The sequence below is a fragment of the Phaseolus vulgaris genome, chromosome 11, assembly GCF_051622355.1.
Source record: "Phaseolus vulgaris cultivar YP4 chromosome 11, ASM5162235v1, whole genome shotgun sequence".
NCBI classification, from domain to species: Eukaryota; Viridiplantae; Streptophyta; class Magnoliopsida; order Fabales; family Fabaceae; genus Phaseolus; species Phaseolus vulgaris.
In genome coordinates, this window is record NC_143508.1 from 47,657,091 (window position 1) to 47,679,786 (window position 22,696).

Here is a 22,696-nt window from a genome sequence, read left to right on the forward strand (position 1 = left end):
AAAAGAACAAAAATATGCTTTAAGACTTCGTTTATTTCTAGAAGCAGAAAAGAGAAAATTTACTGTTTGTGAATAGAAAAAAAAAAATGAGGTATTAAATAATATAAACACACAAAAAACGAAGGGAATTTTCTGTTTAAAACTTTCTTCCACGTGGTATGAGAGAATTGCAACGAAAGTTGCTTTATAATTTAGGTTAGTTTTTTTATTTTAAACTAAAATTATTATTATTTTTATTTAAAATAAGATTATAATTCAAATATAAAATATAATTAAAACTGTAAAAAAATATTTATTATAAAATAACATAATTAATTATTTATAAGAATAAATATAAATAATAATAATAATAATAAATATATTTTTAAATAAAAAAATTATATAATAATTATATTAATTATAAAAAAATAAAGATAAAAATAATAAAGTTATTTAATTTATAAATAAATAAATCCAATTAATTTTTTAATAATTTTTAAATATAAAAGTAAATTTGTAAATTTATAATTTTATAATTTTATCAATTAAAAAATATAATTTCAATCACATCTATCACATCACTCACAAACTTTCATAAACTTTCTCTAAACTTTCTACTCTATTTACCTTAATCCAAACAACATTACTTTCTTCACACTTTTCCTTCAAATCATCTTAAATTCACTCCCTCATTTCCACTCTCTAATCCAAACAAAGCCTAAAATAAAAGTGTGAGAATTATCCCTAAAAGTTAGTCGTAGTTTGGACGAATCAAAGTTCGGATCATCTCATCTCACAACTGATATTATTTTTTTAATTTTAATTGTTGTGTAATATTGTTTTTGTCCGTTGAATATAGTTAAATATTTTTATTTATTATTTTATTGCTATTAATATTTATAAGTAGAAATTTATATTTTATTTCAGGGTTAACTTTATATTTTTTCATGTTTCTTTATTTACTTATAATAAATAGCAAATTATTAGTCGTTATTTTTTCTTTTATAATGATTAGATTTGCAATAAAAAATTTGTTTTTACAGACTGCTCAAATTAGGGATTAAAAAACTAATAAATGATGTTTTAGATTTTTTTTTTAATTTATTCGAGTCTAAGAAGAAAAACAAAAGAGATAGTGTGCTACCACTAATTTGGCAAAACAAATTATCATATTTAGTTTATCCACCCGCTTTCGTAAAACGAGCCAAAATAAGGCAAGACAAACCTATTAGATTGTTTTTCTTAAATTTAAATTTAAAATGAAATAATAGTTTAAAATATTTTGTATTATTTGAAAATAAAAATATACAAAACTTACATCATCAACACTTACAACATAAATTTTAATTATTAATTATAGTGAAGTAATTTAAAATGTTAAGAATAATTTTTTATCTAATTAAAGACATTAATTAACCAAGATTTAGAAAATATTTGAATTAAATATTTGATTTCATGGTTAGGGGTATAACTCTTCATGAGTTTAATTTTTTTCACCTCATTTGTTTTAAAAGGCCTAACATTCTCCTTTAGCCATTTTGTCTCCAGGCACATTCTCCCTGCACCCAACACATTCTAACTGGCACCCAATCATTTAATAGTAAAAGACGAATATATCCTTAATGAAATCTTGAAAACTATAATTGTGATATGCACCCAATGACCTGCACCAACCCTATTCTTCTGTTCTTCCATTTCATTGTGCCTGCCGCAGCCACCGTAAGCCACCGTGTTGTGCAGCCACCGTGAGCAAGCTTATTGTCCAACCACCGTGAGCGACGTTCTTCTCCATTCTTCTGCACCCACCGTGACCTCCATTATCGCAGGCAGAGCACCAGATTCGAAGGTACGTCATGCTTCCGGATATTTTTATCTATAAGTGAGTGAGAGTTGCGGATATTTTTATCCGCAAGTGACTTTTGAGAGGTGCGGATATTTTTATCCGTAAGGGATTTGGGGTCCGGATAATTTTATCCGTAAGTTTGTTTTGACTTACGGATATTTTTATCCGGAATATAGTTGGGTCCGGATATTTTTATCTGTAGGCATAACTGTGGCTGGCTTCCGGATATTTTTATCCGTAGGCACAACTGTGGCTTCCAGATATTTTTATCCGTAAGTAACGATCAGTTCCGGATATTTTTATCCGTAAGCAACGAGCAGTTCCGGATATTTTTATTCGTAAATGAAGAAGACAAGGGCATTTTAGGATTTTTAAAAGTGTATCGGGTGCTAGTCACAATTGATCGGGTGCAGGAAGCAATTGCCTTGTCTCCATTGACAACATAATTCATTAACTAGTGGTCCATTTCAGACATCTTATCCACTTCATATGATATTTTGTTCCAAAGTTCCTATTTATTATTCATAATTAATGTTTCACTCCTATACATCCAATAATAAATAAGAAATATAGATTTATTATAATTTTATCAAAAATTAAAAAATAATCATTGCAATTGGACTGTCTACAATGTTATATTCCAAATTGTAGAGTTCAAAATATAATTTTCTATTCCAAATTCTACAATTCAAAAGGTATTTTATGGAGTCACAAATTGGATTTCAAATTGTAGAATTTGAAATACAAAATTGTATTCTTAATTATACAATTCAGAAGGCATTGTGTTGTAAAAGAAAAAGCTTTCGAATTATATAATTCATAATATAATTTTGTATTCTAAATTAAATACAAACTTATATTCCAAATTGTAAAATTCAAAACTGTTTATGAATTATAGAATTTTTAATTCAAAAAAATAATCCACCACATTACCTTAAATAAAATAAGCTACCTCACCACCACATCCACTACAAGAAAAAACCACCACCAACCACCACAAGGCACCAAAAACAACCACTAACCACTACAAACAACCACAATCCACTATTGCAACTCCCAACGAAAATAGTAAATACCCTAAACCCTAAATCCACTATTGCAACTCTCAACGAAAATAGTAAATACCCTAAACCCTAAACCACAAGCCACCACTACACCTATCCAACACCACTGCACCACTAACCTTATTCAACTCCAACAACATCCCTTAACCTAATAATGTTTGGAGAAAGATATTTTTGGAAACAAATCAATTATAAAGGTACAAGAAGAAATTATGGAAGTGTAGGAATAAATTGCCCGCATTGCTTAACCAGTACTAATGGGCCCAAATCCCAACTTTACCGGACCGAGTTAAATGGCTCAAAACCAAATTTTCTTAGGAGAATATATCAATAAGGGTGTTTCTTCCTGCACCCCTACATTTTTTAAAATACCAAAATTAACCTTGTTATTTTTTTTTCAAAAGGCACTGTCCATGGCTACCATTGTTTTTGGGGGTTGATTGTTGGTGTTGGTAGAGGGTGATTTAAGTTTTGTTTTTGGGATTGGGTTGTTATGGGATTTAGAGGTTCTTGGAAATCGGGTTCTGTGACTGTATTATGGACCAACCATCCGCAAGTGAAAAAATGAAATACAAATTAGGTATTCCATAAGTAAAGTTTTTGTATTCTAGATGAGGGGGTGTTCCATATGCATTTATGTATAACGAATTCACAAATTTGAAAAAAAAATCATTACGGAATGGTCATTTTAGAATACATTTTTTGACTTATGGATTGATAGTTCCATAATACATTTTTTGACTTATGGATTGGTAGATCCAGAATGCATTTTTTGACATATGGATTGGTGGATCCATAATGGATTTTTTAACTTTCCATGTGTTTCTTATGGTTTTTAAAAATTTGTTGAAATTTGATGGTAAGATGTTAATTTGTAGAACTATGGACAATACTTAAGAATTCAAACAAGGATTATATGATGAGGTTGATGTGTGGGAGGGTCTAAATGATGATGATATTGAGAAGTCAATATCCAACAAAGCATTAAACAATATATGAAAGTCATATGAATGTACAAATGTGTTTACTACAAATGAGGTAAAGTTGAAGCTTGTAAAGTATGTTTAGGTTGTTTGTTATTTGGTAAATTAAATATGAACTTGTGATAACTTCTGTAGATACTTCCTACTCGGTTGACATGGGTTAGAAAAGTTATGTTTCATTTTTGCTTTGTTATTGTTATATTGAGGTTGGATACTTCAAATGGCCAACGAGGAAGGGAGACATTTATATTATTAGGTTGTGAGAGAGGAGGTAAATACAAGCGATGTAAGAAGGAATTACAGGTTACTGAGAGTGTAAGTGGGAAATGTGAGTGCCCATTTAGATTATGAGGGCATCCAATAAAAGGTTTTTTGACCATGATGGGGTTATTTTTTTTGGTTTTTACCAAAATGGGGTCCGTTTAAAAAAAATTACAAATTTAGGCAAGTCGTGCCAATTCGGCACGACTTCATATGTAGAAGTCGTCCCAATTAGGCACGACTTCTGCCATGTCATACTAAAGTCGTGCCAACTTGGCACGACTTCTGCCCTGTCATACTGAAGTCGTGCCAACTTGACACGACTTCTGCCACGTCATAATTTTTATTTTTTTTTAATTTTATTGTTTATATATTGGGTATTAAGTTATGTAATGTTAAAAATTAATTTGATACATAATTTTCTAAGAGTGTTAGTTTTAAGGAACAAAAAAATTGGATAATTGTGTATGGATCATGTTTGAATTGAATGAATAAATAGATAGATAAAGAAAATGAATGTTCTAAGAGTGTTATGAATGAATGAATACATAGATAAAGAAAATGAGGAAATTAATAATCAAACTTGAATTGAATTTTATTATTACGCTTGTCTGTGCGAACAATTATGACGTGGCAGAAGTCGTGCCAACTTGGCACGACTTCTGTATGACGGGACAGAAGTCGTGCCAAGTTGGCACGAATTCAGTATGACGGGACAGAAGTCGTGCCAAGTTGACACGACTTTAGTATGACATGGCAGAAGTCGTACCTAATTGGGACGACTTCTGCATATGAAGTCGTACCGAATTGGCACGACTTGCCTAAATTTGTAATTTTTTTTAAACGGACCCATTTTGGTAAAAACAAAAAAAAATAACCCCATCATGGTCAAAAAACCCCAATAAAAGGTGGTGAAGGATGAATGTTGAAATTACTTTGTAAGTCTCATAATCATAACTTGGCAAATACGTTGGTTGGTCATCCATATGCTGGTAGGTTCACATCCGGTGAGAAGTTAATGCTTATGGATATGATAGAGAATGTAGTGAAGTCTAAAAATATTTTGTTGATAATGAAAAAGCATAACAAGAAAGATGTAACCACCTTAAAGTAAGTTTACAATGCACGATATGTGTATAGAAAATCAGATCGAGGTGACAGAACTGAAATGCAATAGTTGATGTTGTTACTTGAGCGAGATATGTATGTCCATTGGTCTAGGTTTGAGGAAGGGATGAATGTCGTGCAAGATTTATCTTGGACACACTCTGCTTTAGTGAAGCTAAATGTCTTTAACATTGTGTTGATGATAGACAATACGTGCAAAACTAATAGGTACATGATGCCCTTGCTTGAAGTTGTTGGTGTTACCTCACCAGGGTTGATCTTCAGTGCTGCATTTATGTTACTTGCATCAAAACTATATCATAACTTTGTATGGGTCCTTGAGGTTTGTTTTTGAGAGTTGATTCATAGTCAAAGGTCGTGGTCAGTGATAGAGATATTACTCTAATGAATGCAATAGATGTTGTCTTTCCCGAAGTTGCTAATTTGTTATGTCGTTTCCACATTACTAAAAATGTCAAAGCAAAACGTAAAATGATTGTTCATCCAAGAGAGACATGAGATAATGTGATGAAGCCTTGGGGAGCTATTGTCGATTGTGATAATGTAGAGGCCTATGAGCATCGTGTTAAGGCATTTCATGTTGTTTGTTCACCATGACCTATGTTTACTGAATATGTGATGTGTACCAGGTTAAATCCACACAAAGAAAAGTTTGTTAAGCTTTGACAGATAAGGTCATGCACTTAGACAACACGACAAGTAATAAGGTTTTAAGTATGCACATTGGAGTCTCAAGAGAATGTCTTGGATGTCAATGAGAGACTTATGCTTTTGTTGGGATTCCATGAACAAGAGGATCATCTTCCAATATAATGCAATTAAATCTTCATCAGAAAAGAGTTTGCATGTGGTGGGTCATGTCTTTAATGTAATAAGATATAAGAAATTGTTTGACTTTGTATCAAAATATGCTTTGTCGTATATTGCATAAGAGAGTGGTCGAGTTGAATATGTTGGTTTAGATAGATCTCGTTGTCGGTGCACCCTTAGATCTACCCACGGGCTTGCTTGTGCTTACGAATTGGCTTCATTTGGTGTAAGGAGCATACCATTGCTGTTAGTGCATTTGATATGAACACGATTAAGCTTTTTAGATATTTCAACAAGTGATACTACACAAAATCGCATACTAAAATTGCAAATCCGATTTTATTCCAAACACATCAGTCCGGTTAATTTTCAAAATAATCAATCTAATGGCATATTACAGAATGCCTCTTTCGGTACCCTAAAAATTGTATTGCGAAATCCCAAATCCGCCAAAAAATATGAGACACCCAATCTGTAAACAAAAAATATTACTTACCTTCCTCTTTGAATAGAGTCATCGCAAAAACCACTTAACCACCACCAAACCTCGAAAAACAAACCAACTCCATAAAGAGAAACCACTAGGAACACCCAATGCACCACGACTCCTTGCTTTGTGTTTGCTATGTGCACATGCTGAGAAGGCTGAAAGAAAGAGTCACCATGCTACTTCTACTTTAGGGTTTTTAAAAATTTCCAAAAATACTTTTGTAATTACACATGAATGTAGAATGTAGGGGTGCAAGAAGAAAAATACTGGAGTGCAGAAAAAAAACACAGTATCAACAATCAGCAACACATGGTGACATTGCATAATGTGATTGGTTGTTTTCACGTGGCAAAGTCAAATTTCAGCTTCTATACTTATATATATATATATACATATTATTGTAAAGTCAAACAGTGGTAAACGTGAAACGACTCGGTGACCGTATTCTATATCTCCGGCGACTTCTTCTCTCAAATCTGCAGCAGCCACCAACATCACTCACCGGAAATTCATATCAAGGTTCCTTTATTCCCATGTATTATTGCTGATAATAGATCTGAGGCTTTTTCCTTTTAAATGTTAGGGTTTTGAAATTGATTTTCTGTATCTCCCTCTGTTATGCTTCGATGATTTCTTTTGTGTATCGTTTAATTTTTTAAATGTGAATGTAGTATATTTCCACGTTTTGAAATGTTCCATATGTTAAATTGCGATGATTCTAGTATTCGTATCGTGAACGATCCCGCTTGCTGTTGTAATCAGTGTTAACTGTGATGTTGTGGATCCAATTTCGTTTTTCCTTTTTTGTAACCAAGGGGTACATCGATTTTCAGGTTTTAGGTTTTATGATTGTTTAACAGAGTACATCGATCGGGAAATTTGATCGTTTTTGTTTTTGGGATCTGGGTAGGTTTGTGATGTAGAGAAGATTAGAGTTTTGCAGATCTGGAATTCTAACTTCATTAGTACTGTTGGGTGATGTAGTTTTGGATGCAGTTTCTTAAAGGGAAAAGGCAGATGCAGTTTTGGATGCATTTTCATAGATGCTTTTAGTGTTGTTCTTCTATCAGAATTACCGTTTCATCTCAGTAATCTATATTGACCTTTGATTTGATGCAAGCTTTTATTCTGTGAATTACTTTAGTGAAGCATAAATGAATGAGTTTGAAGAGTTTGTTGTTAAAATTAAATGTATACATGTCAAATCTTGAATTTGAATTAGAGATACATTGCTTTTTCATTCATTTGAGAGTTGTGAGTTCTTGAGATTTTCCTTTATCTTGAGTTTCTACTTGTTCTGGAGGGGAAACTGAGTTAGCGTGAGAAGATTTAGTTGTAGTACTTGATTTCTGAGGTTTTGTATTTTGTTTTTTTTATATTCAAGATTCCTAATGTATGTATGAAAATGTGTCTCAGAAAATGGCTTTAGGTGGAACAGCTCCCCCAAGAGGAAGTGCAGCAGCTACTGCAAACATGAGGAGAAGGAGAACAACCGGTGGTGGGGCCTCTGGAGGAGCAGCTGGAACTATGCTCCAATTTTACACTGATGATGCCCCTGGACTCAAGATCTCCCCAAATGTGGTTCTTGTAATGAGCATTGGCTTTATAGCATTTGTTGCTGTCCTTCATGTGATGGGCAAGCTGTATTTTGTGCGTAGGGAGGCTTAGAGAAGAGATTTAGGTCTATTTTTGGACTTTTAATACAGTCTCTCTTATGAAACAGTCTCAAATTTTTTCCTTGCTTTTGTATTTTGGTACAATCCTTTGCTATTTTTAAAGGTAAAAACAGTTGAAATACTTTGGTAAGAAGTATTTTGTTAGATCTTTTCGTTTTTTCAATTGGTGACGTGTGTTTTAGTTTCCCTGAGTCGCTTAACTGAGATGAAAACTGAAGTATTAGAAGTTACTGTAAATTGATTTCTAACCAGGCTAACTTTTATATTTTGTTCTTCGTTGATCAGTAAGAAATCCATGCATAGCAGAATTTCTAGATAACAAACCTTTTATTCAAATTTATGAGGCTGAAGGTGTTACTGGTGTAATAATAATGACTTGGACTGATTTTGGCTGCATGTATCTCCCAAGGAGCCAACTTGCCTTGCTGCTACTTCCTACTTAGAGCATGTCAGGGATGACTTGAAATTTTGGATTTCGGCTGTTTTTGTTTTGAGAATATTTGTTTAAATTTACAAAAAGAAAACTGTTTTCATTTTTTATTTTATATATCTAAATGAAGGTTATGATTATTTTTCTAGAAGTTTATTTTATGTTTGAGAAAAAAAACTGAGTTACTCTCAAATTTATTAACTTTTTTTTTCTTTTTTCATACTTTTTTTTTAATTTATTATATAAAAGTTGATTTTGTTCTTCTATTACCTAAAGAAAATTAATTATATTTTTTGTTCTAGTAAATTTACTTTAACAAAAGTTAATTCTGGTTATAGTCGAGTATAATAATTGATGGTTGTAAATATAAATAATTATTAAAGCATTTAATTTTTAGAATTATCTGAAAGGTATTCACAGAACAGGAGTCCAAGATTCCTGGTAAGAAACTTCTAAACTCTATTAAATTTTAACATGGTTAGATGATCAAACAGGTTGCCATGGTTGCAAGGGTTGGATAAAACTTGGTTCACTAGTAAAATTAAGCAACAAAAATATAAAGCATTTACCCATTAGACAGTCTAATTGTACACAAACGTACTAGATGATCTCACAGTACAAGGATGTGCTAAACGATTTTTTTTAGACCGTCTTTTAAGGCTAAACATGCCAAACGACTCCAAAAACATAAAAAAGTCAAACGATACAATGCTAATAAACGTCTTAGACGGTCACTGGAACTTATACATATTAGACGGTCACTTCGTCATCTACACGTTAGACTACCTAATGTATAAGAGAGTGTCTATACTTGATTGCTATGGTCTTAGAATATTTTTGTAACATTGCTTTAATGTTTTCGAACCTTACTTGATGATATTAATTTACAAAAATTAATTTTTTCAAGTAAAATATTTGATTGATTAATCTTATGAAAGTTTTCGTATTTTTGAACGAAAAACAAAGCATCCTGAAAAATATATTATGCATGATGATTGCAAAGTGCTTCTAGTACTAATAAGCCTTAATGATTAAGGTAGAAACAATATTAGAAAGTTTTCATATGAACCATGTTTAACTAGAAAGTTTTAAAAAATCAGAGATATATGCAATCACTAATTTAGAGCATTTTTTGAAAAATATAGAGAAAATAAATCTAGGTTAAAGTCTAAGTATTGATGTTTAAATCTTGTATAAAATTAGAAAGTATTTGAAAATATTTTAATATACATTTCAAGTATTCTATTAAATTTTGGTTCACTATATTTCATGTTTATCTTTGGGTTCATATTGTACATTCTAGTTGATTTCATATTCCGACTTTCATTTTGTGTCACCTAATACTAGCATGAAACACAACTAAAATTTTGTAAGAAAATATTAATTGAAATTTACATGTTAAACAATTATAACACTAAAACATTAAATTAGCTTCCAAATAATAGTTTTGATCAAAATGCATTTTTATTGGAGTTTGTTAAGTTGACTTTAATTCAAAGTAAAATATTAATTATTTTTTAAAAGTTAAAATTAGTAAAATTACTTTTAAATTTTATATTATGTAAACTGTATATGTTGGTTAAGTTGACGCTATATACAAAAAGAGAGTCAATTTAGTCAATACTAAGTTGATCTTAACCTTTTAATAAATAAAAAAAATTGTGTTTATGTCAGATTAATATTGAGTCTACTCATTAGACATTAGTAGAGCTAATTTATTCGACTTTAAGTCAACACTAATTATTTTTAACTTTTTTAAAAGTAAAAATATTTGTGTTATAATTTTTTAACTTTTTTAAAAGTAAAAATAGTTGTGTTATAATTATATTAGTGTTGCTTAGCTAATGTTAACAAAAATAAATATTAAAAATAAATAAGGTTGATATCAATTGTTGATATCAATCTAATTGATGTTAATCTTGTTAATCTAATTGATGTTAATCTTCTTTAATTTTTGTATTTATATTTATTTAAGTTAGTGTCGACTAGGCTGATACTAATTTTATTTATTTTATAATTTATCTAAGTTAGTATCAAGTAGGTTGACACTCTTATAATATAAGTTAGTATCGGTTAAACAAATGCTAATTTATATGCTATGAATTTGTGTATCTCCATAACAACGAATAGGAATCGCAAATTATTTTTAATCCAAAGATCCATATTTAAAGATAACAAATCTCTTCACTCACAATATTTTCAATTACTTTTCTATGCAAATCATCCCATAACTATCTCCTTCACTCACACTCATCTCCTTTATCCACACCCATCTTCTTCATTCACATCCATGTTCTTCATTCACACCCATCTCCTTCATCTGCACTTATCTCCTTTATCTACATTTTTTTTTGTTTTATTTTTTGAAGATGAAATATTTGTACAAGATTTTGTTTAAATTATTGTCATTAGCATTAGTTACAATAATACCAATTAAATTAATATTAAAAATAAATTTAAATAAATTTCATTTAGCGTTGGATAGCCCAACACTAAGTTAAATAAATTTTAACATCAAAAGGCATTAGTATTGGACTGGGTGACACTAAATTACTTCAAGTAAAAGCCAATTTAAAAATTAGTGTCGACATTACATAGAGTCTACCTTTTAAAATCGATGTTATTAAATCAATCTATATAGTTTTAATCGTGGTTATTGTTTCCCAGGCAAACCATTCGTTGGGAACGTGTTCCTTGAGATTTTTTCTAACCTCAAGAAAAGCTAACATTAGCAACGGTTTTGCATCCTCAAGTATTTAATGGAGGTTTCAGAGCCTCTATAAAACACAATGATTTTCAGAGCCACCATAAAATACCATGGGTTTCATAGCATTCGTAAAATACCATGAATTTTAAAGGTTCCATAAAATACAATGGGTTTCAGAGCCTTCATAAAATGAAAATTTCAGAGCCTCCATAAAATACCATGAGTTTCAAAATCTTTGTAAAGTACCATACATTTTAAAACCTCTGTAAAGTACCGTACTTCGTCTCACAGTCATTCTAAGAATAAACTAGGAAAGCCTAACAATAAAGGACATAGATCTGTGTGGTTACCTAAAGGAGAAATAATACCTCTTGCATATGGGTTTCATATAAGAAAGGAGGAAGGTCTATATTCTGAGACCTGAAAATGAAGAAAGGAGGAAAAGTAATTTTTGATGAAAATCAGCACGACCAAGTAATTGGTGGTGGGCAGGTAACTTTGAAACCTTCCATGTATATTAACAATGTTTTATTAGTAGATGGTCTTAAATACAACCTACTAAGCATAAATCAATTGTGCGACAATGGGAACAATGTTGTTTTTTACAATGACCATTGCACAATCTATCATAATAATGAAACCAAAATGTTTGCAACCAATAGATGACAAAATCTTTATAAAATAGATATGGATGAGTTATTAGATCAAAGAGTCTCATGTCTGAAAAAGAAGATAATTGCTTGTGGCACGAGAAGTGTGGTTACGCTAGCTTAAGATTAATCTCTAACCTATTGAAACATAATCTCGTGAGAGGTTTGTCAACAATGTCAAGGGAAACAAGTTAAAATTTCTTTTAAAAGTAAATTAATAGTTGGTTTCGCAGAGAACTTGTACTTGATGTCAAACTAATACAAGGATTAACTAGGATATTTGTGCTAATCTAGGCCTACAAACTTGAGGGTCAACACATCTATATAAATAGATTAACCAATGTTAAGTCAGGATACACATTTAATAACATTTATTACTTTTAACTACCAAATATTGTGTACTAACTTGAGCGTCAAATGATCTTTTTATAGGTACACTCACTTTGATTGGAGATCAACAATAAAAAATATAAATAGATTAACCAATGTTAAGTCAAGATACACATTTAATAACATTTATTACTTTTAACTACCAAATATTGTGTACTAACTTGAGCATCAAATGACCTTTTTATAGGTACACTCACTTTGACTGGAGATCAACAATCGAAACCTATCAGATACGAAAACCGAAGAGACAAAAGAATATTAAGAACGAGGAGCACATGACCTTCTTGTTGGGTTTAATAGTGCCAAAGTTCAAGAGGGGGGGTGAATTGACCTTTTAAAACTTCTTCGCAGAAACAGTGTTTAACACAGTTTTACAGAAAATAAATCGATTTATGTGAAAATGAACAGATTTATTTCAGCACTGTTTTTGTTTGAAACGCTTTTAATTCAGCAAGATTAATCACAAGATTATGCAGTGAGAATTTCCAGCAGCACACACACAATTATCAGATTTGTAAAACAGTGGTACACAAATCAGCAAGCCTCAATTTCAAGCAAGTGATTAAGGTTCAATTGATAGCATGCTAATTAATTGAGTGACCTTTGCAAACAAGCTGTTCCTGTGACTTTTAACAAACTATGAGTGTTCTTCTTGATGTCAAGAAATTTTCCAGAAATTAAGAACAATGAATCACAACACAGCAAGCTTCAACTTTAAGCAATTTGTTTAAGGTTCAATTAATAGCATTTACAGTTTCTTGAACAGCCTATCACAGTCAATCTGTTCCAGTGGCTTTTAGCAGTTTTTATATGTTCTTATCAGATTCAAACACCTTTTTCAGAAATCAATAACAGTATACACAGTGCCCAGAAAGAACAGATTTATTTTCAATTGAACAGATTTATTTCTTTGCTGTTTTATCAATTATGCAGAAACGAAATTGCAGAGAGAGAGAGAATGAACACAAGCAATTATACTGGTTCACTCAACCTGAGCTACATCCAGTCTTCACCAACAACAGGTGGAAATCACTAAAACACAGTACAATCAAGTACACTTCCCACTGTTCTTGAAACCTACAAGAACTTAGGTACTCTTGCTGAAAAAACCTATTTCAGCACTCACACACACATCCACTCTCCAAGAACACCTATCAAGAAGAGGATTCAACCAAACTTTTACAAGTAATAAGAAGTGAAACGACTACACCTGATTGAGGTAACAAAGATCTGCCTTAACCCAGTAGGCAAGATTGCTAGAACAGTAGCTGCACCTCACACCAAGCTTTTGGAACCAAACCAAGAACAAGCACTTTTTGATTTTTGAAATCTTTGAAGAACAAATGCTAATCCTTGAAACACTTAACTCTCTGCTGTCAAAACTTGTTTTTTTTGCAAATGTATGAACTGTTTGAATCGTTATTAAACTCAGAAAACAAGTTTGCATTTTATAGAAAGCCAGCTTATAACAGAATTTTGAAAAACAGTTAAAGCTGTTATAAAATGAACAGATTGAAAATAAAATAAACTGATTTATTTTCAAAAGCAGTTAGAGAATCTGTTAAGTGAGGAGACTTAGTCAACCATTCTGGTGCTGAGATAAAACTGAAAAACGTTTAAGTATGATATGGCACCAGAGGCAAAAAAGAATCTATTCATTTACAGATGAACAGATTTATTTTTCAAAACGAAAACAGAGGAAGTTTAACTATTTGAAACTCAGTCGTTTTGAAAAGAAGAAGACTCAGTCAAAATACCTGATGCACAAAATCAAATTTTTACAAGACTTTAGCCAAGGCATCAGTGAAGAAAATGAATCTGTTTATTTAGAAAAGAACAGATTTATTTTTATGCAGTAAAACGTGTTTTTGTGTAAAACATGTGAAAAACAGTTTTAGAAAACTTATGCTTGTTCTTAACACATGGCCAGTGGTTATGAGGTGAGTTACTCAGCAAAAAGCTACTCTTAGACAACCTCTAAGCACTAACTAAGACATTCTTAAAGCAAAGCACAAATACATGGAAAGAACATAAATGTCTTCATCAAACACAACATACAAGTCTTCATCAAACACAATCTTGAAGGGGCAGCAACCATCTTCAACAATCTCCCCCTGTTTGATGGAGACAAATCCCCATAGCTAAACCTCATAGCTTTGTTGCTTTAAGCACTTGTACTGCACCAGATTTTAAACCAAAATTGCACCTGCACTGCACCAGATTTTAAACCAGAAAAAACAGCAGTATTGCATAGCATATGAATTGATTTAAAGGTGCAGAATTAACTCCCTGTTACAGCTAGCATCACCTAGCATGGTGAGCTATTTTTCTCCCCCTTTGGATTCATCAAACAGCATATAAGCATAGGGAATACAGGGGTATAAAGCAGAAATTATAACCATAATAGTTCAGAACCAGGAAACCAAATTGTTCAACATTACATAAACTTGAAAACTGATAAGGAAAGCATTAAAAACAGAAAAACTACTGATCCTTGTAGTAAAGCTCTGCAAGCTGTGCCTGAACTCCTTCAATCTGATGATCAAGGTGTTGGAACCTTGCATGAGTAGCCTCAAAGTGTGCCCTTTGTTCTGCAGACATGACATCAAGACGGTACAACACTTGCCTCTCAAACATAGACATTGGTTCCCCACGGTATTCTGGACTTTGATAGGCAACTATGGCATTTGCAGCTGTGTTGAAGCACCAGAAACTGAAAAAGATGCTGGAATTAACGGGTAATGTCTATCCTGACTTGGTTAAGGTGTTTTATACTAACCTCACATTGGATGGGAAGAATGTTGTCTCTTATGTGAAAGGGACAAAGATGAAGATCACAAGTGAGGTGTGGAATTCTGTGGCTGGAATAAAATATGCTGGACTGAAAGTAGGGAAAGGGAACACCAGTGGAATTTCAGAATTCAACAAGCTGCAATATTACAAAAGTTGCATGAGGAATCCCACAGAAAGCATAAACAGATTCCATGCAGGGCATTTGAACCTCACTCCACGTCTAGTTGCATACATCATAGCTTGGCAACTGATTCCAAGAGGAACAAGCAACTTCCTCATGTTCAGATTGGGCAGCAGGAGAGTCATCTTCCATGGCAACAGCTTCATCCTCATCCTCATGTTCTGCTTGAGTGTCCTTCTCCTTGAGAGCCACCCACTTGTTTTCAATTTTGTGAAAACCCATTTTGGTGAGAGTTGAAGTATCAATCTCACTTACAGCTTTGATAGGGTCATTTCTCTCATTTGTAACATCAATACCAAAGTAATCAATTAATTTGGAAACAAGAATAGCATAGGGAAACCTGTAATCAGCCAACCTTTTTGACTTGAGCATGTGTTCGTTGACAATGAACACCCAGTTTACCTTAATCTGGTTCATGATGCAATATAGGAGAATTAGATCCTCTTCATGTAGGACAGCATGGTTTGTTCCTCTTGGAATCAGTTGCCAAGCTATGATGTATGCAACTAGACGTGGAGTGAGGTTCAAATGCCCTGCATGGAATCTGTTTATGCTTTCTGTAGGATTCCTCATGCAACTTTTGTAATATTGCAGCTTGTTGAATTTTGAAATTCCACTGGTGTTCCCTTTCCCTACTTTCAGTCCAGCATATTTTATTCCAGCCACAGAATTCCACACCTCACTTGTGATCTTCATCTTTGTCCCTTTCACATAAGAGACAACATTCTTCCCATCCAATGTGAGGTTAGTATAAAACACCTTAACCAAGTCAGGATAGACATTACCCGTTAATTCCAGCATCTTTTTCAGTTTCTGGTGCTTCAACACAGCCCTTGTTTCTACCAATTTTTCAGATTTCAGCCAGTTGAAATCCAGCACCTTGGGTATGTTGATCTGCTTCCTGCTTGTTTCATGAATGTAGGCATTGATGCCTTCTTCATTTCCAGCGAACCATCCTTCTAACACACCTTGAGAAGTGGTTTGCTTTCCCTTGCCTTTCTGTTTTTGTCTTGAAGACGAAGCCATGTTAACCTGAATTCTTTTCTTGATTTCAAATGGTGAGAATAGAAAGAGAATGGCCAATGTGGGTAGCAAGTATTCACACAGATTTATAGCAGAATAAATGGATTGATATGGCAGTTATGAGTAGATATGCATGAAGATTTTATGCTTCTGAATTTTGTGCAGAGTATCTTTGAAAATAAGCACCAAATCTTTAGGGTCACGATGCATACACTCAAATTCTTATTGAGCACCCAAACCATCAAATCGGTTACATAACCATGACCAAAACCGTCAAAGATACAGAGGTTAATGCCCACTAAGTCAGTAAAGCAGTCAAAGATCAGAATTTCTCTTTCCTAGTCATCAATGCGTATCAGTGCAAAAAATAAACACATTTAATTGCGAATAAACAGATTTAATTTTTCACTGCTAGGTACAATTTACATTTAAAATACCCAATTCATTAAGCAGAAAATTAAACCTATCTTTGGCTAATGGTTTTGTGAACAGATCAGCAAGTTGTAAATCAGTACCAATGAACTTAATATCACATGTTCCATTAGATATGTGTTCCCTTAGAAAATGATGCCTTATTCCAATGTGTTTGGTTCTTGAATGCATGACAGGATTTTTGGTTAAGTTGATTGCACTTGTATTATCACACAGCAGAGGTATATGGTTAAGTAAGATACCAAAATCATTCAATTGTTGTCTTAGCCATATAGTTTGAGCACAGCAACTCCCTGCTGCAATGTATTCTGCTTCAGCAGTGGAAAGAGCTACACAAGCCTGCTTTTTGCATTGCCATGAGATCAAGCTTGATCCAAGCAAATGACAGGTTCCACTTGTGCTCTTCCTATCAATTTTGCAACCTGCAAAATCTGAATCAGAATATCCAGTTAAGCTTAATGAAATGTTACCTGGATACCACAAGCCAACTTCTTTAGTTCCTTGCAAATACTTCAAAATCCTTTTGACAGCATTGTAGTGTGATTCTTTAGGAGCAGACTGAAACCTTGCACACATGCACACTGCAAACATTATATCTGGCCTGCTGGCAGTGAGATACAGTAGTGATCCTATGAGTCCTCTGTATTTGGTTTCATCAACAGAAATTCCAGCTTCATCATGATCCAAATGACAGCTTGTTGAGAAGGGTGTGCTGATTGGTTTACACTTGTCCATTTCAAATTTCTTCAGCAAATCCTTGCAATACTTTGCTTGACTCAAGAAAATGCCATCCTTGAGTTGTTTGACCTGCAAACCTAGAAAGTAGTTCAACTCACCCATCATTGACATTTCAAACTCACTCTTCATGACTTTCACGAAAGCTTCACACAATTCTCCATTGTTTGATCCAAAAATGATGTCATCCACATATACTTGGACTAGAATTGAGTCATCTCCTTTCTTCTTAATGAACAAGGTCTTATCTGATGTGCCTCTGTCATAGCCTTGTGAGGTGAGAAAATCACTTAGCCTCTCATACCATTGCCTAGGAGCTTGCTTGAGTCCATAGAGAGCCTTTTGGAGTTTGAACACATATTCTGGATGTTGATGGTCTTCAAAACCTGGTGGTTGTGAGACAAATACCTCTTCATTTATATAGCCATTTAGAAAGGCACTCTTCACGTCCATTTGAAATAGCTTGAACCCTTTGATGCAGGAGAAGGCAAGCAGCAGTCTAACAGCTTCTAACCGAGCCACTGGTGCATATGTCTCATCATAGTCTATTCCTTCTTCTTGATTGTACCCTTTAGCTACAAGCCTAGCCTTGTTTCTGGTGATCACTCCATGCTCATCCATTTTGTTTCTAAATACCCATTTTGTTCCAATCACATTCATCTCAGGTATTCTAGGAACAAGAGTCCAGACCTCATTAAGAGCAAACTGATTCAGTTCCTCTTGCATAGCTAAAATCCAGTTGCTGTCCTTGAGAGCTTCCTTCAAATTCTTGGGTTCAACTTGAGATACAAAGGCCATTGCTTCACAGAAATTGTTCAAGGATTTTCTAGTTGACACTCCTTTCTCAATGTTTCCAATGACATTATCAAGTGTTAAATCTCTTGGGGTTTTCCACTCTTTTGGCAAACCTGCAGCTGCAGTAGATTCTTGTATAGCATGTGTATCAGCAGTATCAAAATGAATCGATTCATTTTGATTTAAAACAGATTTAAATTCATTACTGTCAGGTTCATCAGCAGTTTTAGATAGGCTATGATCAGTTTCATCAAAAACAACATGCATTGATTCTTCTATTATAAGCAACCTTTTATTGAAGACTCTATATGCATGACCATTCAAAGCATAACCAATGTGCACACCTTCATCAGATTTAGCATCAAACTTACCAAGATTTTCTTTGCCATTATTCAATACAAAGCATTTACACCCAAATACTCTAAGGTGACTTACACTAGGTTTTTTGCCCTTATACAATTCATATGGGGTTTTCTTGAGAATTGGTCTTATTAAGGTCCTATTTAAGACATAACCTGCAGTATAAACAGCATCAGCCCAAAAGTACTTAGGAAGCTTAGATTCATTTAACATAGTTCTAGCAAGTTCCTCTAGTGATCTATTTTTCCTTTCAACTACACCATTTTGTTGGGGTGTCCTAGGGGCTGAAAAGGTATGAGCTATCCCATGCTTCTCACAGAACCTCTCAAACTTAGCATTTTGAAACTCTCCCCCATGATCACTTCGAATTGATTTAATGCAGCAACCATTTTCATTTTGCAGAATTTTTGCTAATCTCTTAAAAGCAGAATAAGCATCATGTTTATGTGCAAGAAATAGAGTCCATGTAAATCTAGAGTAATCATCCACAACAACTAAAGCATACAAATTTCCAGCCAAGCTAGCAACTCTAGATGGACCAAATAAGTCCATATGTAACACATCCAATGGATTTTTGGTAGAGACAATATCCTTTAACTTGAAAGAGGATTTGATTTGTTTACCTTTCACACAAGCATCACAAAGCCTGTTATCCTGAAATTTAATGTTAGGCAAACCAGAAACTAAATCTTTAGATTTCAATTTATTCAAGTGATTTGTGTGTATGTGAGCTAACCTCCTGTGCCACAACCAAGACTCATCACTTCTGGACAGCAAGCACTCATTTAAAGAGTTAGTTTCCATGATATTCAACAAGTAAATGTTATTCACTCTCTTACCAGTAAACAGTGCCTTACTAGATGAATTACTTGAGATTGTGCAGCCATTTGACTCAAAATTCACTTTGTATCCTTTGTCACAAAGCTGACTTATGCTGAGAAGACTATGCTTAAGTCCTTCTACATACAGCACATTCTCAATGGTTGTTGAATTTCCTGTTCCAACAGTTCCTCTGCCCAAAATTCTCCCTCGGTTATTGTCACCATAGGTCACATGTCCTTCTGCTTTGAGCTTTAAGCTGGTGAACTTTGTAAGATCTCCAGTCATATGCTTGGAACAGCCACTGTCCAAGTACCACTGGTTCTTCTTGCTTCCAATCTGCAAAACAGAATAAAAAAAATATACAAATGGTACCCTTTTCAGTATAGGGTCCAGCACAGATTAACACCTTCTCTTTGGTAGCCACTTAGCTAAGTTCTTAGGCACAAGATGTCTTCTAGCAATGCAAGACCTAGATGTATGACCAGATTTCATGCAGTAAAAACAGGTTACATGAGATGCCTTTTTGCCACTGTTAAAAGCTGAAAAAACTGATTTTGCTGGAGCAAAAAAACTTGAAAGCTTTTTGACATTGGTTGTATTTCCAGGGGTATAACCAAGTCCATTCTTATTGAAAACAGCATTCTGTGATCCAAGGAGAGACTCAAGGTTTTCTCTTCCCTTGGTGAAATTGGAAAGGGTTTTCAGCAAATATTCAACTTGTTTTTCCAATCTTTTGCAGTTTTCACAGTTTTTAATAGAGGCATGCAAGCAAGTCAGTTCAAGGCTTACCAAATCTGTTTTGGCCTTATGCAATTCTTCCTCAAGTGTTTTTACTTTAGGTGCAAGCACATTATTTACCTTTTGCAGCTTATTGCATATTACAGCTAGCCTATTGGCTTCCTCATGTGTTTCCTTGAAGGCAGCAAGCAAATCATCATAGTTATCAGAATCAGCAGAGAAATTACTTACTGATTCAGAGCTTGACTCCTCATCCTTCATCATAAAACACAGATTGTTCTCCTCATCTTCTGTTGAAGAACTGCTGGTTGAGGAAACTTCATTTTCCTCCCATGAGATGTAGGCTCTTCTTCCTTTGTTCCTTTCAAATTTCTTGCTGGCAGATTTGTCCTTAGTTTGATTGTCTGGACAATCTGTTTTGATATGCCCTGTTTTGCCACATCCAAAGCAAGTATATTTAGAGGAATTTAAATCATTAGGTTTAGGATACCTTCTTTTCTGCTGATTCCTATTTTTGCTTTTCTTCCTCAGAAATTTGCTGAATCTTTTTGTAAGAAGGTTGATTGTATCATCATCTTCAGCATCTTCCTTTTCTTCCTTGATCTCATCCAATTCAGTTGCTTTCAGTGCCAAACCTTTGGGTTTCCTCTCTGTTGTTTCCTGTTCTTTAAGTCTTTTAAGCTCTAACTCATGCTCCATCAGCTTTCCAAACAGTGCAGTAGTTCCCAATTTTGACAGATCACGGCTTTCAGATATAGCTGTCACCTTTGGTTGCCAGCTTCTGTCGAGGCACTTCAATATCTTTATGTTGAGCTCCTCTTTATCAAATTCTTTTCCCAAGCCAGTGAGGTGATTCACAATGTGGGTGAATCTCTTTTGCACATCAGCAATGTTCTCTCCGGGTTGCATTCTGAACAGCTCATACTCTTGGATGAGTGCATGTTTCCTTGACCTTTTTACATCCTCAGTCCCTTCATGAGTCACTTCTAAGACTTCCCACATCTCCTTTGCTGACTTACATTGAGATATTCTGAAGAACTCGTCCATTGTCAATGCAGAAGTTATGATATTCTTGGCCACCAGATCATGTTGAGCTTTTCTCCTTTCAGTATCACTCCACTCTGACCTTGGCTTTTCAACTTGTTCATCTTTGACAATCTGCATTGGCACATAAGGTCCATTGACCATAGCTTCCCAAATTAATGCATCAATGGATTCCATAAAAATTCTCATTCTAACTTTCCAAAATGCATAATTCAAACCATTAAACATAGGTGGTCTATTTACAGCAGAACCCTCAGCAAAAAGCACATTAAACTCAGACATTTTTACAAAACAAACTTGATTAAACTACAAGTCCCAGCTCTTGATACCAATTGTTGGGTTTAATAGTGTCAAAGTTCAAGAGGGGGGGTGAATTGACCTTTTAAAACTTCTTCGCAAAAACAGTGTTTAACACAGTTTTACAGAAAATAAATCGATTTATGTGAAAATGAACAGATTTATTTCAGCACTGTTTTTGTTTGAAACGCTTTTAATTCAGCAAGATTAATCACAAGATTATGCAGTGAGAATTTCCAGCAGCACACACACAATTATCAGATTTGTAAAACAGTGGTACACAAATCAGCAAGCCTCAATTTCAAGCAAGTGATTAAGGTTCAATTGATAGCATGCTAATTAATTGAGTGACCTTTGCAAACAAGCTGTTCCTGTGACTTTTAACAAACTATGAGTGTTCTTCTTGATGTCAAGAAATTTTCCAGAAATTAAGAACAATGAATCACAACACAGCAAGCTTCAACTTTAAGCAATTTGTTTAAGGTTCAATTAATAGCATTTACAGTTTCTTGAACAGCCTATCACAGTCAATCTGTTCCAGTGGCTTTTAGCAGTTTTTATATGTTCTTATCAGATTCAAACACCTTTTTCAGAAATCAAGAACAGTATACACAGTGCCCAGAAAGAACAGATTTATTTTCAATTGAACAGATTTATTTCTTTGCTGTTTTATCAGTTATGCAGAAACGAAATTGCAGAGAGAGAGAGAGAATGAACACAAGCAATTATACTGGTTCACTCAACCTGAGCTACATCCAGTCTTCACCAACAACAGGTGGAAATCACTAAAACACAGTACAATCAAGTACACTTCCCACTGTTCTTGAAACCTACAAGAACTTAGGTACTCTTGCTGAAAAAACCTATTTCAGCACTCACACACACATCCACTCTCCAAGAACACCTATCAAGAAGAGGATTCAACCAAACTTTTACAAGTAATAAGAAGTGAAACGACTACACCTGATTGAGGTAACAAAGATCTGCCTTAACCCAGTAGGCAAGATTGCTAGAACAGTAGCTGCACCTCACACCAAGCTTTTGGAACCAAACCAAGAACAAGCA

The 22,696-nt window shown here is 33.8% G+C and overlaps 2 protein-coding genes across 2 annotated transcripts; one reads left to right on the forward strand and one right to left on the reverse strand.

Moving 5' to 3' along the window:
* Positions 1–6,951: 6,951 nt before the first annotated feature.
* On the forward strand, positions 6,952–8,378 carry LOC137810695 (protein transport protein Sec61 subunit beta). The gene is made up of 2 exons (XM_068612098.2): positions 6,952–7,077; positions 7,975–8,378. The coding sequence occupies exon 2, from the start codon at positions 7,978–7,980 to the stop codon at positions 8,224–8,226; it is 249 nt and encodes an 82-aa protein (XP_068468199.1). The 5' UTR covers positions 6,952–7,077; positions 7,975–7,977; the 3' UTR covers positions 8,227–8,378.
* Positions 8,379–12,292: 3,914 nt separating this feature from the next.
* Positions 12,293–21,616, reverse strand: LOC150023322 (uncharacterized). The gene is made up of 2 exons (XM_090297807.1): positions 20,562–21,616; positions 12,293–12,341 (listed from the first exon to the last, which is right to left on the reverse strand). Exons 1-2 carry the CDS (start codon positions 21,614–21,616, stop codon positions 12,293–12,295), a joined length of 1,104 nt encoding a protein of 367 aa, XP_090153933.1.
* Between the last annotated feature and the right edge of the window lie 1,080 nt (positions 21,617–22,696).

Coding starts and splice junctions, on each gene's coding strand:
- LOC137810695 (XM_068612098.2), top strand. CDS start 7,978: ATGGCTTTAGGTGGAACAGCTCCCCCAAGAGGAAGTGCAGCAGCTACT.
- LOC150023322 (XM_090297807.1), bottom strand. CDS start 21,616: ATGTCTGAGTTTAATGTGCTTTTTGCTGAGGGTTCTGCTGTAAATAGA. Junction 12,342..20,561: donor GAAGATGAGGAGAACAATCT/GTGTTTTATGAT, acceptor CTATTTATATAG/ATGTGTTGACCCTCAAGTTT.